The sequence below is a fragment of the Nomascus leucogenys genome, chromosome 4, assembly GCF_006542625.1.
Source record: "Nomascus leucogenys isolate Asia chromosome 4, Asia_NLE_v1, whole genome shotgun sequence".
Taxonomy (NCBI): Eukaryota; Metazoa; Chordata; class Mammalia; order Primates; family Hylobatidae; genus Nomascus; species Nomascus leucogenys.
This window is the reverse complement of record NC_044384.1, coordinates 857,417-875,713: the sequence shown is the minus strand read 5'-3', so window position 1 is coordinate 875,713 and position 18,297 is coordinate 857,417. Positions and strand designations below refer to the sequence as shown.

Here is an 18,297-nt window from a genome sequence, read left to right as displayed (position 1 = left end):
TTTCAAAGGGAATGCTTCCAGTTTTTGCCCATTCAGTATAATATTGGCTGTGGGTTTGTCATAGATAGCTCTTATTATTTTGAGATACATCCCATCAGTACCTAATTTATTGAGAGTTTTTAGCATGAAGCGTTGTTGAATTTTGTCAAAGGCCTTTTCTGCATCTATTGAGATAATCATGTGGTTTTTGTCTTTAGTTCTGTTTATATGCTGGATTACATTTATTGATTTGCGTATGTTGAACCAGCCTTGCATCCCAGGGATGAAGCCCACTTGATCATGGTGGATAAGCTTTTTGATGTGCTGCTGGATTCAGTTTGCCAGTATTTTATTGAGGATTTTTGCGTCAATGTTCATCAAGGATATTGGTCTAAAATTCTCTTTTTTGGTTGTGTCTCTGCCAGGCTTTGGTATCAGGATGATGCTGGCCTCATAAAATGAGTTAGGGAGGATTCCCTCTTTTTCTATTGATTGGAATAGTTTCAGAAGGAATGGTACCAGCTTGTACCTCTGGTAGAATTCAGCTGTCAATCCATCTGGTCCTGGACTTTTTTTGGTTGGTAAGCTATTGATTATTGCCACAATTTCAGATCCTGTTATTGGTCTATTCAGAGATTCAACTTCTTCCTGGTTTAGTCTTGGGAGGGTGTATGTGTCAAGGAATTTATCTATTTCTTCTAGATTTTCTAGTTTATTTGCGTAGAGGTGTTTATAGTATTCTCTGATGGTAGTTTGTATTTCTGTGGGATCAGTGGTGATATCCCCTTTATCATTTTTTATTGCGTCTATTTGATTCTTCTCTCTTTTCTTCTTTATAAGTCTTGCTAGCCATCTATCGATTTTGTTGATCTTTTCAAAAAACCAGCTCCTGGATTCATTAATTTTTTGAAGGGTTTTTTGTGTCTCTATTTCCTTCAGTTCTGCTCTGATTTTAGTTATTTCTTGTCTTCTGCTACCTTTTGAATGTGTTTGCTCTTGCTTTTCTAGTTCTTTTAATTGTGATGTTAGGGTGTCAATTTTGGATCTTTCCTGCTTTCTCTTGTGGGCATTTAGTGCTATAAATTTCCCTCTACACACTGGTTTGAATGTGTCCCAGAGATTCTGGTATGTTGTGTCTTTGTTCTCATTGGTTTCAAAGAACATCTTTATTTCTGCCTTCATTTCGTTATGTACCCAGTAGTCATTCAGGAGCAGGTTGTTCAGTTTCCATGTAGTTGAGCAGTTTTGAGTGAGTTTCTTAATCCTGAGTTCTAGTTTGATTGCACTGTGGTCTGAGAGACAGTTTGTTATAATTTCTGTTCTTTTACATTTGCTGAGGAGTGCTTTACTTCCAACTATGTGGTCAACTTTGGAATAGGTGTGGTGTGGTGCTGAAAAAAATGTATATTCTGTTGATTTGGGATGGAGAGTTCTGTAGATGTCTGTTAGGTCCGCTTGGTGCAGAGCTGAGTTCAATTCCTGGGCATCCTTGTTAACTTTCTCTCTCATTGATCTGTCTAATGTTGACAGTGGGGTGTTGAAGTCTCCCATTATTATTGTGTGGGAGTCTAAGTCTCTTTGTAGGTCTCTAAGGACTTGCTTTATGAATCTGGGTGATCCTGTATTGGGTGCATATATATTTAGGATAGTTAGCTCTTCTTGTTGAATTGATCCCTTTACCATTATGTGCTGGCCTTCTTTGTCTCTTTTGATCTTTGTTGGTTTAAAGTCTGTTTTATCAAGAGACTAGGATTGCAACCCCTGCCTTTTTTTGCTTTCCATTTGCTTGTTAGATCTTCCTCCATCCCTTTATTTTGAGCCTATGTGTGTCTCTGCACGTGAGATGGGTTTCCTGAATACAGCACACTGATGGGTCTTGACTGTTTATCCAATTTGCCAGTCTGTGTCTTTTAATTGGGGCATTTAGCCCATTTACATTTAAAGTTAATATTGTTATGTGTGAATTTGGTCCTGTCATTATGATGTTAGCTGGTTATTTTGCTCGTTAGTTAATGCAGTTTCTTCCTAGCCTCGATGGTCTTTACAATTTGGCATGTTTTTGCAGTGGCTGGTACCAGTTGTTCCTTTCCATGTTTAGTGCTTCCTTCAGGAGCTCTTTTAGGGCAGGCCTGGTGGTGACAAAATCTCTCAGCATTTGCTTGTCTGTAAAGTATTTTATTTCTCCTTCATTTATGAAGCTTAGTTTGGCTGGATATGAAATTCTGGGTTGAAAATTCTTTTCTTTAAGAATGTTGAGGCAGGGCACGGTGGCTCACGCTTGTAATCCCAGCATTTTGGGAGGCCGAGGTGGGCAGATCACGAGGTCAGGAGATCGAGACCACGGTGAAACCCCGTCTCTACTAAAAATTCAAAAAAAATTAGCCGGGCGTGGTGGCGGGCACCTGTAGTCCCAGCTACTCGGAGAGGCTGAGGCAGGAGAATGGTGTGAACCCGGGAGGCAGAGCTTACAGTGAGCCGAGATTGCGCCACTGCACTCCAGCCTAGGCGACAGAGCGAGACTCCATCTCAAAAAAAAAAAAAAAAGAATGTTGACTATTGGCCCCCACTCTCTTCTGGCTTATAGAGTTTCTGCCGAGAGATCCGCTTTTAGTCTGATGGGCTTCCCTTTGTGGGTAACCCGACCTTTCTCTCTGGCTGCCCTTAACATTTTTTCCTTCATTTCAACTTTGGTGAATCTGACAATTATGTGTCTTGGAGTTGCTCTTCTCGAGGAGTATCTTTGTGGCATTATCTGTATTTCCTGAATCTGAATGTTGGCCTGCCTTGCTAGATTGGGGAAGTTCTCCTGGATAATATCCTGCAGAGTGTTTTCCAGCTTGGTTCCATTCTCCCCGTCATTTTCAGGTACACCAATCAGATGTAGATTTGGTCTTTTCACATAGTCCCATATTTCTTGAAGGCTTTGTTCATTTCTTTTTATTTTTTTTCTCTGAACTTCCCTTCTCGCTTCATTTCATTCATTTCGTCTTCCATCACTGATACCCTTTCTTCCAGTTGATTGCGTCGGCTCCTAAGGCTTCTGCATTCTTCACGTAGTTCTCAAGCCTTGGCTTTCAGCTCCATCAGCTCCTTTAAGGATTTCTCTGCGTTGGTTATTCTAGTTATCCATTTATCTAATTTTTTTCACAGTTTTTAACTTCTTTGCCGTTGGTTTGAATTTCCTCCTGTAGCTCAGAGTAGTTTGATCGTCTGAAGCCTTCTTCTCTCAACTCGTCAAAGTCATTCTCCGTCCAGCTTTGTTCCATTGCTGGTGAGGAGCTGCATTCCTTTGGAGGAGGAGAGGCGCTCTGCTTTTTAGAGTTTCCAGTTTTTCTGCTCTGTTTTTTCCCCATCTTTGTGGTTTTATTAATTTTGGTCTTTGATGATGGTGACGTACAGAAGGGTTTTTGGTGTGGATGTCCTTTCTGTTTGTTAGTTTTCCTTCTAACAGACAGGACCCTCAGCCGCAGGTCTGTTGGAGTTTGCTAGAGGTCCACTCCAGACCCTGTTTGCCTGGGTATCAGCAGCGGTGGCTGCAGAACAGCGGTGGCTGTAGAACAGCGGATCTTGGTGAACCGCAAATGCTGCCGCCTGATCGTTCCTCTGAAAGTTTTGTCTCAGAGGAGTACCCGGCCGTGTGAGGTGTCAGTCTGCCCCTACTGGGGGGTGCCTCCCAGTTAGGCTGCTCAGGGGTCAGGGACCCACTTTAGGAGGCAGTCTGCCTGTTCTCAGATCTCCAGCTGCGTGCTGGGAGAACCACTACTCTCTTCAAAGCTGTCAGACAGGGACATTTAAGTCTGCAGAGGTTACTGCTGTCTTTTTGTCTGTGCCGTGCGCCCAAAGGTGGAGACTACAGAGGCAGGCAGGCCTCCTTGAGCTGTGGTGGGCTCTACCCAGTTCGAGCTTCCTGGCTGCTTTGTTTACCTAAGCAAGCCTGGGCAATGGCAGGCGCCCCTCCCCAAGCCTTGCTGCTGCCTTGCAGTTTGATCTCAGACTGCTGTGCTAGCGATCAGCGAGACTCCATGGGCATAGGACCCTCCGAGCCAGGGATATAATTTCCTGGTGTGCCGTTTTTTAAGCCCGTTGGAAAAGCGCAGTATTAGGGTGGGAGTGACCCAATTTTCCAGGTGCCGTCTGTCACCCCTTTCTTTGACTAGGAAAGGAAACTCCCTGACCCCTTGCACTTCCCAAATGAGGCAATGCCTCGCCCTGCTTCGGCTCGAGCACGGTGCGCTGCACCCACTGTCCTGCACCCACTGTCTGGCACTCCCTAGTGAGATGAACTCGGTACTTCAGATGGAAATGCAGAAATCACCCGTCTTCTGCGTCGCTCATGCTGGGAGCTGTAGACCAGAGCTGTTCCTATTTGGGCATCTTGGCTCTACCATATCAACTCAGATTTTTAAAGCAGTAGCTGTATGGTAAAGAAAGAATTAGATTAGGCATTAAAAAGAAAGCTAATGACTACCTAACAAACAGATTCGAGTCCAGCTAACCACTAATTAACCAACTAGATTCTTACCTAGCTAACCACAAACTGAGAAACTAGACTCCTATCTAACTAGTAACTAACAAACAATGCTCTATCTAATACAGCTAACCACTAACAAACTACACTCTTATCCAGCTAACCACTGAACTAGACTCTAGTCCAGTTATAACCACTCATTAGCCAGAGAGGTGCTGGGTAAGTCATGTTAACTCTTTGATTTCTTTTTTTTTTTTTTTTTTTTTGAGACGGAGTCTCGCTCTGTCGCCCAGGCTGGAGTGCAGTGGCACAATCTCGGCTCACTGCAATCTCTGCCTCCCGGGTTCACGCCATTTTCCTGCCTCAGCCTCCGAGTAGCTGGGACTACAGGCGCCCACCACCACGCCCGGCTAATTTTTTGTATTTTTAGTAGAGAAGGGGTTTCACTGTGGTCTCGATCTCCTGACCTTGTGATCCACCCGCCTCGGCCTCCCAAAGTGCTGGGATTACAAGCGTGAGCCACTGCGCCCAGCCTAACTCTTTGATTTCTTGATGTTATTGAAATGGTCTAATGAAATAAAGACATTAAAGTTTCTTGAAAAAAATAAAGAATTCTCATTACTGTTATAATCAAGACAAAGCTAGTTCACCAGTATCACATGAAATATAAATATCAAGCATTATTATCTTGATGGTGATATCATCATGACTACTGGGAAACATCATTCCAGGTCACATCTACTACAACTAGAAGAAAGACCAGTTAAGTATCTTAAACTGATGAAACCATTGTGATAAAGTACAGCAGAGTAAGGAGCAAAGATCCAAAAACTTCGGGAAGCTAGTGTGAATAATGATTAGCATATGCATTTCCTCATTCCCGGAGACTCTAAAAATGTTTACCTAAATGCTGCCTTACAAACATACGGTAACAAGCTTTTCATGCAGGAACGTAAACCTCAATGCGCCACTCTCAACCCTAGGAAACCAGCACCCAAGCAGGGCAAAGGTCACCAGGGGTCTTGTAGCCCCAGCCGTCACTCCGGGATTGCTGTGCTGGGAGAAATCTGTCATAGGTCTGTCATGCCACAGCCATCTTGACCAGCTATTGGAGTGGGGCAGTAACACGTTTTTACTGTTTTCAAGGATTTAGATTGTACCCACCGATCTCTTTCTTTGTGGATATCTAAATCGCTCTAGTAACAAGAGGTTCATAGGGCCACAGGTGTCTGATGGAGCAGCTAATTATCCTTAACTGTGGCCATGGAATCAGTAAGTTCTGTGTTACTCACTGGTGCCATTGAACCCTGTTCACTTCTGATTGTGTTGGATCTCATTAAGGGTATTAAATTTCCGTTTTTGTTAAGGTAATCAACAACTTAGAATGTTTTAGTATCCTGAGTCAGGTCACCATCCCTACATTTTTTTTTTTTTTGTCAAGAATTCAGTCACTCATTTTCTCTAAGCTTCTTTTCTTCAACATCTTATCTGCATTGTAACTTTTTTTTAATCTACTACACTTCTAATTCTTTGAAAAGAAAATAGCACTAAAGTACTGAGCCACTAAAGTTAATTCAGTTATTTTTTCTTATTGAAGCTAAAGAACTATTTGGAAGCTTTTTGTTACTTCTGAACAGTTCGCCAGGGTAGCGCAGACTGCAGCACTCTGCGTTGTCTGATGATCAGGGCAGCTGGAGACTGGATGTACCGACGCAGTCTATCCACGCCGGTCAGTGTCAGTGGACACCAAGTCCCCAGTCCATCAGCTCAAGCTCCTGAGATGTAGGACAGCATAGCCCTGCTCTCAACCAGTCTGTGTTCTAGTCAGGATAAGAAAGCCGTGAATCAGTGGCATAGAGCAACAGCATAAAGGCCACAGGCTGCAGCGTGAGTAACAACAGCATAAAGGGCTGCAGCCTGCAGTGTGAGTAACAACAGCATAAAGGGCTGCAGACCAGCGAGTGCTGGTCCAGTCAGTTCTGAGTCACATATCTCAGGTCACCATAAATTTATAAAATACCTTCAGAGGCAAGCCAGGGAGGCAAGGCGTGCATTCCCTGCACACAGGAAAAGACTCAACTGGAAAGAAAATCCCCTCTTTTTTATGTGTATTTGATAACCAGTCTTTTTAATCTAAAAGTGCAAATAAGGCACGCATTATAAATCTCACTTATTGTCCTAATGAGTTAGCCAACCTCAAGTATAAACATTTGTCCCCTGCTGCGTCTCGATGGCCTGAGCCATGCGTGGACACAGTATCTGTTAAGCAAGTATTTGATAAACAAATGAGGCAGTGAATGAATCAGTTAAACCAAGAGTCAGGATTTCCTTTGCTTTCCTAAAACTGTGTAGCTCTTATTCTTTACAGAAAATGGTATATTTGCAACAATATTTCGTTGTTCTTTTGAAGCTCACATTCTGCTTTGAATTATTAAACTTTACTCACGATGAGTTCAGGCACTTAATTTTCTGGATGCCAATAAGACGGGAAACTGACCTACTCATCTCCCTCCTAACTCTGCACATGTCTTCATTCATTCTGAATGGTGTGTGACCGCTTAGAGAAGGTAGTTACTCCAAGATCCAGGCATCAGGACTAGTAAGGTGACCCTGGTTAACTGAGCCAGCCCACGTGGTCCCAGAATATCTCAGACTGTGGCTGTGAATTTTGTTACCAATTCATAATCTTACATTACCAGCTAACTCCAGAGACATTTGATTTGTAGTTGTGCTAATTGTAAAGATATCAAGTAGGTAATACACAGTTCTTCCTAAAATCTTTGAAGCCATTAGGTATTGAACCATTCAGACCCCTTCACTATTTCTTATTTTCTGTAGAATACTATCAAGGGGTTTTATCTTTTGAAATGTATATTTGTATACTTACATTCTTTTCAAAATAATAGTGAATAAGACAGTAAAAGGAAATTTAAAACATTGAGATTAGGAAGGAGGAAATAAAAATATCTCTGTTTGTAGATGCTATAATTTTCTATGTAGAAAATTCCAAGGAATCCACACACATACAACGTCCTATACTAGTAAACTTCATAAAGTTTCAGGATACAAGGAATAATTTTTCAAAATTATTTCTGATTCTGTACACTAGCAATGAATAATTGGGGTTTGAAAAAATTTGTAAACATTTATAATAATACATTTAAGCATTTATAATAATAAAAGAAAGTGAGACACTGAAGTGTACCTCTAACAAAATACACGCAAGATCTGTGTCCTGGAAACCAACAACACTGAGGACAGAAACTGTAAAAGGCGTAAACAGATGTTCCTGGGTCGGGAGGCGTAAACAGATGTTCCTGGGTCGGGAGGCGTAAACAGATGTTCCTGGGTCGGGAGGCGTAAACAGATGTTCCTGGGTCGGGAGGCGTAAACAGATGTTCCTGGGTCGGGAGGCGTAAACAGATGTTCCTGGATTGAGAGGCGTAAACAGATGTTCCTGGATTGAGAGCCTCAGTGTTGTTTCACATTGACAAACTCACTCTAGAATTTATATGCAAAGGCAAGGGAACTTGAATTGCCAAAATAATTTAGAAAAAGAACAGAGTTGGAAAACACACTACCTGATTCCAAGACTTACTGTAAAACAGTAATCAATTAGACAATGTATTATTGGCAAAAGGATAGACAAAAAGATCAGTGGAACAGAAAAGAGAGCCCAGAAATACACTGACATCTGTCAGATGATCTTTGGCAAATGTGAGAGGAACTCAGAAGGAGAAGGGTTGTGTCTGCAGCTGTTGGGACAACTGGCCGCCCATAAGCCACAGACCCACAACCTCCACCTCACACTTCATGTGAAAATCCACCCAAAGTGGACCCTTGACCTGTATGTAAAGCTATAAACCTTTCAGAAGAAAATACACACAAAATATGCGTAAACTTGGGTTAAGCAAAGAGTTTTTAGACATGAGATCAAAATCATGATCCTTAAAGGGAGAAAATAATACATTAGACTTTACCATAATTTTAAAGTTTTGGCCAGGTGCGGTGGCTTATCATGCCTGTAATACCATCACTTTGGGAGGCTGAGGCAGGAGGATAACTTAAGCCCAGAAGTTCAATACCAGTCTAGGCAATATAGGGAGACCGTGTCTCTACAAAAAATAGAAAAAAGGAGCTGAGCATGGTGGTTGCTGTGTGCCTGTAGTCCCAGCTCCTCAGGGGGCTAAGGTGGAAGGATTGCTTGAGCTGAGGAGGTGGAGGCTGCAGTGAGCTGTGATTGAGCCACTGCACTCCAGCCTGGGTGACAGAGCGAGACCTTGTCTCCAAAAAAAAAAGCTTTTCTCTGTGAATGATACTGTTAAGAAAATGAAAAAACAAGCCACAGCCTGGAAGGAAGTATTTGCATGTCACAGTGTTGATAAAGGAGTTGTTTCTACAGTATATAAGAAACCCCCAAGATTCAACAAGAGAACAACCCGGTTTTTAAAGTAGACAGAAGATATTAACAGACACCACCCCAGAGATGACCACCCCAGAGATGATCCGCAGATGGCAAGGAAGCCTGTGAAGATGCTCAGAGCCATTTTCATCCGGGAGCTGCGAGTTGAAGCCACAATGAGATGCTGTGTACCCACCAGTGCTAGAACAGCTGAAACACCAGCAACATGAAAGGCTGGGGACAATCCAGAGCAACAGACTCCCCTTCACTGCTGGGGTGAAGAAAGAATGATACAGCCTCTTTGGAAGACAGTTTGGGCATTTCTTACAAAGGTAAACATATATTTACCCCATGACCCAGTAGTCCTATTCCTAGGTATTTCTCCGAGAGAAATGAAAACTTAGATTCATACTGAATCCTATATATGAATGTTCACAGCAGCACTGTCATAATTGCCAAAAGCTGGAAACAACCCTATGCCCTTCAGCCAGTGGATGGAAGGACATCTCCATGGATGGGGACAGCCTGTGCATGGACGGAGGACATCTCCATGGACAAGGACAGCCCGTGCGTGGATGGAGGACATCTCCGTGGACGGGGATAGCTCGTGCGTGGATGGAGGACATCTCCGTGGACGGGGACAGCCTGCGCGTGGATGGAGGACATCTCCGTGGACGGGGATAGCCCGTGCGTGGATGGAGGACATCTCCGTGGACGGGGACAGCCTGCGCGTGGATGGAGGACATCTCCGTGGATGGGGACAGCCCGTGCGTGGATGGAGGACATCTCCGTGGACGGGGACAGCCCGTGCGTGGATGGAGGACATCTCCGTGGATGGGGACAGCCCGTGCGTGGATGGAGGACATCTCCGTGGATGGGGACAGCCTGCGCGTGGATGGAGGACATCTCCGTGGACGGGGACAGCCCGCGCGTGGATGGAGGACATCTCCGTGGATGGGGACAGCCCGTGCGTGGATGGAGGACATCTCCGTGGATGGGGACAGCCGCGCGTGGATGGAGGACATCTCCGTGGATGGGGACAGCCCGCGCGTGGATGGAGGACATCTCCGTGGACGGGGACAGCCCGTGCGTGGATGGAGGACATCTCCGTGGACGGGGACAGCCTGCGCGTGGATGGAGGACATCTCCGTGGATGGGGACAGCCTGCGCGTGGATGGAGGACATCTCCGTGGACGGGGACAGCCCGCGCATGATGGAGGACATCTCCGTGGACGGGGACAGCCCGCGCGTGGATGGAGGACATCTCCGTGGACGAGAACAGCTCGTGCATGACGGAAGGACATCCTAGTGGACATGCACAGCCCGTGTGTCATGCCACCAGGCAGTGGGATTGTGCTTAGCAGTGAGAGGGTTACTGCTGACTCCCACAACATGATGGATCATACATGTTGCATTTTGCTGCACAACAGAAGCCAGACTTGAAAGCCGGTATGATTCTTTTTACCTGACACCTGGGAGGTGCAGAACTGTAGGGAAAATACCCGTCAGTGGTCGCTAAAAGTTTGAGTGTAGAGGGTGACCGGAGAGGCAGCCTGAGGGGGTGTGGGTGTGGGGTGTGGAAGCTGCTCTGTCTGGCGCGGTGGTGGCGGACACCTGACCGTGCCTCTCTCAGAGCCCACTGGACGGCACCAGCATGGAGCCCAAGGGAGGAGGAGTGCAGACAGTGGCCCATGAACCGCAGAACCACACTGTGGGCTGGGAAGAAAGGAGCTCTTTTCAGTGGCCTTGGGAAAGGCGTTTGACTGTGGTTCACTGTAAGGCTGAAGACAAAAAGAACTGCAAACCGTGGGCTGCGTTTGGCATTTGCTTCTTACAGGAATCAATAAACCCATGCATGGTAGCTAATGAGAAGCAGATTTCTCCCTGTTAGCGATGAAGTTAGAAATGAAGGGCTGGATTGAAGCCCAGATCAGTTTGGGCTTGTGGTTTCTGCGAGATAAATAAATAGATGAGAAATAAACATGGATATGTGTGAGCATGGCTTAGTAAACACACACAGTCCCAGGCCATACGCCGAGTGGCTAGAATCGGGAACCCAGGCGGCAGTGAGCACACTCAGTGTGCAGATTATGCGGACGAGACCTGTGCCATCCCCCATCACGCAGAGCCCTAGAGAAGGGGTTAATTCCAGGGCTGAGGCAAGGAAAATACAAGATGAGCCTGGAACTTCTTGTGGAGCAAAAAAGTAAGGAACTCCTGAACAAGAATCAGTGAGGCTGGTGCGGGAGGCAGGTCAGATGGTGTCAGAGGCTGAGCCTTCCGGGGGCTAGCACTGAACACCCTGCACAGCAGCCTAGCCTAGCATGACTAAATGATAACCAGAGAGCACACAGATATCTTCACCTCCACTGTGTGTACGCAGAGAAAGCACCTCCTCAACCAGAGGATTCCAGTTATAAATGTGAAGGAACCAGGGCAGTCGGAGGCCCTGCCGGGGCACCAAGGCAGCAGCCACTGTCACGAGGTCTTCCAAGGGACGTGGAACTCCGGGGTCACAGTTCCTGTCACCAGGGATGAGAGAGGCCACCACATCTCCTGCTGTGGAGCCCTGCAGGGGACACGCTTCTCCTCAACAAATTCTCCCCAGTAGTGTCGCTAGAAGACATCAGACAAATCAAAATCAAGGGCATTCCACAAAGACATGTCCGGAGCTTTGAGGAACAGCCAGATCATTAAAGACGGGGAGACAGAGGCGCTGGCCAGATCACAGAGCCTAGGAGACATGACGGCCAGAGCAGCATGGGGTCCTGTGTGGGGCCCTGGGTAGGAAAAGTGCGTTCGAGAAAAACTGGGACCTCCACACCATTTCTCTGCCACCGTGCATGTCTGTGTCTCCATGGAGTGTCGCCCCAGGTGAGCTGGAGGGCGCCGTGGCCCCGGGCGAGCTGGAGGGCGCCGTGGCCCCGGGCGAGCTGGAGGGCGCCGTGGCCCCAGGTGAGCTGGAGGGCGCCGTGGGGCTGTCTGCACTGCTTCTGCAGCTTCCCTGCAAGTCTAAAGTGATCTCAAGGCAAAATGATTAGAAAACGGAGTCAGAGCCAAGAAAGTCTTCAATTTTCCTAGGACAGATGAACAGAATTGGGCATGGCGCCAGATGCCTGTGGTCCCAGCTGCCCGGGCTGGAGAATCACTTGAGCCTGGAAGGTCGAGGCTGCGGTGAGCTGTGATCGTATGACTGCACCCCATCCCTCGGCAATAGATCAGGACCCTGTCTCTACAAAAACAGAATCGTGTTTGCAAAGCTGCATTCTTATCCTTCCAAGTGTGGAGTTCATAACCAGCCCGTGTCTGCGCCTGGCCCTGGCCCAGTTGCAAGCAGTCTGCAGCAGCAAGCCCACCTTTAGGTGCACACTGTCTGCTTGGTGGCTCTCATTTAACCTGTCCAGTAATATTTGAAGTTCATTTTATATTCTAAGAGTTGTATTTAATGAAATTGAGCTTATCCACGTAAGAATGAAGGAATGAGACCTTGAAGAAATCAGTCACCATAATTTCAGACCATTAATAGAAGAAATAAAAGTGACAGTGGAGTGAGCCTGGCAAGCAGAGGAGCTGTTGGGAACGTCGCCTGCCCGCCCCTTTGCTGCAGGACCCCACCACCAGCATGCTCTGTTGTTTGCACCCTCGTCATTGGCACATCTCCACCCTCAGCAGAGCAGGCTGGGTGCTGAATGGCAGGAAGCCCGCACTTCCTCCCCAGCTTCCCTTCCTGCCAAGGCCAGAGACGCGTGCAGAGCCCCGGTTAATCGGGGCTTCTCTCCCGGGCACCACCTTGAGCACCATCCTTCCCTCTCTGTTTGGAGGGTTTGTTCTTGATACGCTTTGGCTGCACTTTTTCTCCTCTTGCATCTGCCTGTAGGATCTTTCTACTCCACACTCCCAAACTTCTCTCAAATAATTACAGTTATGGGAACAGGTGAAATTTGTTGTTGTTGTTGTTCTAGTAAGAATCAGATTGGGAGGCCGAGGCGGTTGGATCACAAGGTCAGGAAATCGAGACCATCCTGGCTAACACGGTGAAACCCCATCTCTACTAAAAATACAAAAAAATTAGCCGGGCATGGTGGCAGGCACCTGTAGTCCCAGCTACTCGGGAGGCTGAGGCAGGAGAATGGCGTGGACCCGGGAGGCGGAGCTTGCAATGAGCCAAGTTCACGACACTGCACTCCAGCCTGGGCGACAGAGCAAGACTCCGTCTCAAAAAATAAAAATCAGAGAAAGTATATTGAGGAGGTAGGCTGGGGAGAATAAATTATAATAGTGAGAAAAGTGGTTACAGACTCAGGACAGGAGTCCTGGGATTTTGGAGTGGCTGGTCTCATCCCATGGTGCTGATCCTCGCAGAGGGACCAATTCTCATGTCATGCACACATCAGCGTGCTCTGTGCCCCGCAGCACTGAGTGCTTCTGTACGAGTAATTGTACGCATATGACTTTGAGGTGGGTTAATCTTTCCTTAAAATTTGCTTCATTTGGCCAGGCGCAGTGGCTCACGCTTGTAATCCCAGCACTTTGGAGGCCAAAGCGGACAGATCACCTGAGGTCAGGAGTTCAAGACCATCCTGGCCAACATGGCAAAACCCCGTCTCTACTAAAAGTACAAAAATTAGCTGGGTGTGATGGTGCACATCTGTAATCCCAGCTACTCGGGAGGCTGAGGCAGGAGAATCGCTTGAACCTGGGAGGTAGAGGTTGCAGTAAGCTGAGATCACGCCACTGCACTCCAGCCTGGGCAACAGAGCAAGACTCCATCTCAAAAAAATAAAAATAAATAAATAAAATTTGCTTGATTTTATTTTTTACAATTTTTGGTACAATAGAAATATACTTTCTGAATCCATAATATTTAATGGTAAATATAACAGCATTCAGTGAATATTTACTATGCTGCTGGCATTGTGCATATTTTATTTCATGCATGTGAGCCACATGCCACTGTTACTTCTGTTTCACAGAGGAGGGAACTGAGGCACAGAGATGAAGTCCTGAGCCCAAGGACGCAGAAGGAAGGCGTGTGCTAGGCAGGACTCCACTCCAGGCATTCCACACATATGGGGACATCAGTCAGAGTGACAGACATCTTCATCTCTTCCTAAACCAAATGAAGAGGTACCTGGCCCAGGAAGAGTGGCTTCTTCCATAACACGAAACCCGTAGTGAATGAATTGCTTCTATGAGTAACGTGTCTGTACCATCAAATATAACAGGATTTTGTTCTCAGAGCTACTATCTGGGAGCCATTAGTAGGAAGTGTATGCATATTTTTCTCAAATTACCTATTTTATTGATGGTTGTTTTTGCTTTTGTTTGCTTTTATTGTTTGTTGTGTTTGCCTTTATTAATCTATAGTATCGTCTGCTTCGATAGGGAACACCCACAGGTGCAGGTCTGAGGTGCTTCCTGTGGGCAGCTCCTAACCAGAGGCAGCACAGATGCCACTTCATCTTCCACATAGACACCGATCATTGACCCACATGAATAAAACTGATAAATTTCAGCAAATCGGGCCACAGAATAAGCCTTTTCTTTCTTATGTCAAAATAATTAAATTTCCTTTTACAGTTTTTGAATAAAATGAGCCACATAATTACAGATGAACTTCGTGACCAAAGACCAAACACCTACCATTACCCAGGGAGAGAAAGAGAAATGTCCTCGGGAAATATGTACCAAGAGAACTTATTTAGAGTATATAAGTTTTCTGCTTTTTAAAAATCATTGGTGCTTGGCTGGGTGCGGTGGCTCACGCCTGTAATCCCAGCACTTTGGGAGGCTGAGGTGGGCAGATCATGAGGTCAAGAGATCGAGACCATCCTGGCCAACATGGTGAAACCCCCTCTCTACTAAAAATGCAAAAATTATCTGGGCATGGTGGCAGGCGCCTATAGTCCCAGCTACTTGGGAGGCTGAGGCAGGAGAATCGCTTGAACCTGGGAGGCAGAAGTTGCAGTGAGCCAAGATCGCGCCATTGCACTCCAGCCTGGCAAAAGAGCAAAACTCCATCTAAAAAAAAAAAAAAAAAAAAAAGCAGTAGTGCTTTTTAATCACAGTGAGTTTGAATCTTACTTTTCATATTCACATGTGGTAAGGGCTCAGGCTCCGTCAGCATCTTCACACGCTGACTCTTGCGACCTAGGAAAACACATATGTCACCACACTTGTCTTTTATAATTAAACTACAACTAGAATTATAATTCATAAATGTGCCACTGGTGGGCTCCTGCAGGAATATAGCCACATTTCCAGCATCGGCGCCTCTGTTCTGTGATGGCTCATGCCTGTGTCTAAAGGTCTTCAGCACACTCAGGCAGGTGCTGGTTCAGACAGGCCCTGAGCACAGCCTGTCACCATCCTCCATCTTCCCTGCTGTCTTCTGTGTCCCCTGAGCTTCTGTGAGGGTTTGTCTTTCCTCTGCGGCTCTTTAAACCACTTCTTGTCCTTAGGAGAATCTCCCCCGTGGGTGGGGAAGCCCTAAATCAGGGCAGGACTTTGGGCTCTGATCAGCAGACTACACTTCTTAGCGCCACCAGCCTCCAGTGAGAACCTGAGGAAATCACGGAACTTCTCGAGTTTCCTCGTCTATAAATGGAAACGACGTCTGTTGTGTGTAACTGAGAAAATAGACACAAAGGTGTCAAACGAAGGCCTCACATAAAGATGGCCTCTCAACACGCGTCACTTTCGACAGCTCTTTAGCACCGACAAGTCAGGGTGGTTGTTATTGACTCAGCCTCTCTTCTTGGACTCTAAATTAATCTTCAGGGGTGCTGCGGGACAAGCAACCCCGTGGGCCAGAGCTCCCCTGCCTCCCGTCCGCTCGTCACCTGCCTTCAAGTTTGCAGAGTGAAGGGCCTGGCGCAAGGACCCATTCGGTGGGGTTATGTATGTGACACGTTCTCCAGCAAGGGTTTAAGGGATAACTTTTTACTTCAGTTGAGATGTGCCATCCTTCCTGAAGAACTGTTACGTTTTGTATGTTTTGATCTGAAAAAAACTAAACAATAAATATAGAAGTATTTGTTGACAAATAAGGGAAAATATTTTTATTGCCAAGAGCCTTTCCCCCTGGTTCATGGAAATGTTTGCTTGTGTACATCATTCCTGGCTTACTAGAGCTATGGCTGAAACATTGACCAAGACGGCAGGTTAAACAGAAGACAACATGAACGTCTAACCTCAGGCACCAGTGGACACGTGTGGGACCCAGGCAGCTCCTTCAGGATTCGGGTGTCAGGAAAAGGCACCCTGAAATGCTGGTAGACCAGGTGGCTGGGGTGGCATGGATGGGGCTTGTGGACCCGGGTCTTTCAGAAGTGACCTGTAGCTCAGAGGCGCGTGAGTCAAGCGGGTGGTTCTGCGCACTAACGACGCTCTTCCACTGTTTCCCTAGGGAAGATCCTTGTCCTTCAAAACCTTCCTCATCTGGGTTTTAATCAGTATTTACCAAGGTAAGACGAGATCCTTAGTTTACTGGACTAAAGATTTTTTTATTTTGGTCTTCTTTTAGCAATATTGTTTTTACTTGCAGATTAAATTCCAACAGCTTAAAATGTCATCAGCAGTTAAAGACTGCCTTCTGTTTATCTTATAAATCGATATTCCAGCAACATGGGCCTTTCTTTTTTTTAACTGATGCATGTCACCTAAAAACTGACTTAGTTTTTAATTAAATGTTAGTCCAGAAAGATTTTAACAAGCACTTACCACATTGTATACCCTGCACAATGGCTTTCTTTCATAGAGTGATAAAAAGACTTTGAGAAATCTGAGTTACGTAAGGAGAAGCCATTAGCTGCTCTTTGTTTAGTGTTCGGATAAATGGGAGATTGTTGAAAGTGTAACTAACAGATCGGATGTATTAATTACATGCAACACATAATTATTTACACTAATTGAAGTAGAGGTGTGGCATCCAGAGATTAAAAAGTTTGTCAGCCTCTATTTGCCATTTCTAACTGATCTAGCTAGGATCCCATCTTATTTTGTCCATAATCCAGAGTTTAAGTGACTTGTTCATCAGCATGAAGCATGGGCATGGCCATTACCTGCCTTTTTTTTTTTTGACGGAGTCTCGCTCTGTCACCCAGGCTGGAGTGCAGTGGCTTGGTCTCAGTTCATTGCAACCTCCGTCTCCTGGGTTCAAATGATTCTGCTGCCTCGGCCTCCTGAGTAGCTGGGATTACAGGTGTGTGCCACCACGCCTGGCTAATTTTTTGTATCTTTAGTAGAAATGGGGTTTCAGCATGTTGGCCGGGCTGGTCTGGAACTCCCGACCTCGTGATCCGCCTGCCTCGGCCTCCCAAAGTGCTGGGATGACAGACATGAGCCGCTGCGCCCTATTTTTAAGGGTCTTGAGTGAGGTTGCTGGTTCAAGGCTGTTTCCTCTAGCTGGCTTATACCCTGCTCGTGTGCGTGGAAAAAGCTCCTGCTGTTTTTCAGGTGGCATCCTCATGTATGGGGCCCTGGTGCTCTTTGAGTCCGAGTTCGTCCACGTGGTGGCCATCTCCTTCACCGCGCTGATCCTGACCGAGCTGCTGATGGTGGCGCTGACCGTCCGCACGTGGCACTGGCTGATGGTGGTGGCCGAGCTCCTCAGCTTGGGCTGCTACGTGTCCTCACTCGCTTTTCTCAATGAGTATTTTGGTAAGTTGCCTTGGAATTGTTTTTCGAATCGTTGTCTCTTCATGATTTTGAAGTATTTTCTTATTGTTACTTCTGAATACGTTGTCTTAAGTTGTGGGTCATGGTAAAACCCATATCAGAAAGTGCCTGCTCTTACCGTCCCTGCACCACGGATGAAGGCACTGTGCCCCGTCAGTCACTGGCTGGCTCCTCCCCTGACATGAGGCGCTGAGCCCCGTCAGTCACTGGCTGGCTCCTCCCCTGACATGAGGCGCTGAGCCCCGTCAGTCACTGGCTGGCTCCTCCCCTGACATGAGGCGCTGAGCCCCGTCAGTCACTGGCTGGCTCCTCCCCTGACATGAGGCGCTGAGCCCTGTGGGTCACTGGCTGGCTCCTCCCCTGACATGAGCAGCACAGCCACTCGGGAGCAGCTGGGACTCAGACCTGTGGGAAGTGAACACAGAGTCGCGTGTGCGCTTGTCCTCATCTCAGTGCCTGAGTGTTCGCGCAGTGGTGAGCCTGTACGTAGGAAATGTGTAGTGCTCCTGTTCTTACATAAGAGAACTCTCAGAAGATGCCCGTGGCTCATAAGAAATGGTTATTTTCAAATTACAATGTCCTAGTTATTTTTCTTTTGAAAATCGGCTTTTAGAATATTTTCCTGTAAGATCATGAATTAACACACTCAGGGACACGTGAACACACTAAGTGCCACGGTGAGCTCACAAAATGACAAAGACACACGTCACGGGCATCTGCAGGACTCACCACCGCTTTGAGCCTCAGCTTCTGCATCTGCAAAGTGGAG

General features: G+C 46.4%; 1 protein-coding gene across 4 annotated transcripts in view; it reads left to right on the top strand.

Moving 5' to 3' along the window:
* Nucleotides 1-18,297, top strand: part of ATP9B (ATPase phospholipid transporting 9B (putative)) — a 302,366-nt gene that overhangs the window by 281,060 nt on the left and 3,009 nt on the right. For all 4 annotated transcript variants that reach the window (XM_003280182.4, XM_030810244.1, XM_030810246.1 and 1 more), the window contains 2 exons: nt 16,258-16,315; nt 17,307-17,510. In XM_003280182.4, the coding sequence (XP_003280230.2) occupies nt 16,258-16,315; nt 17,307-17,510 (262 nt within the window). The remainder of the gene's footprint in view (nt 1-16,257; nt 16,316-17,306; nt 17,511-18,297) is intronic.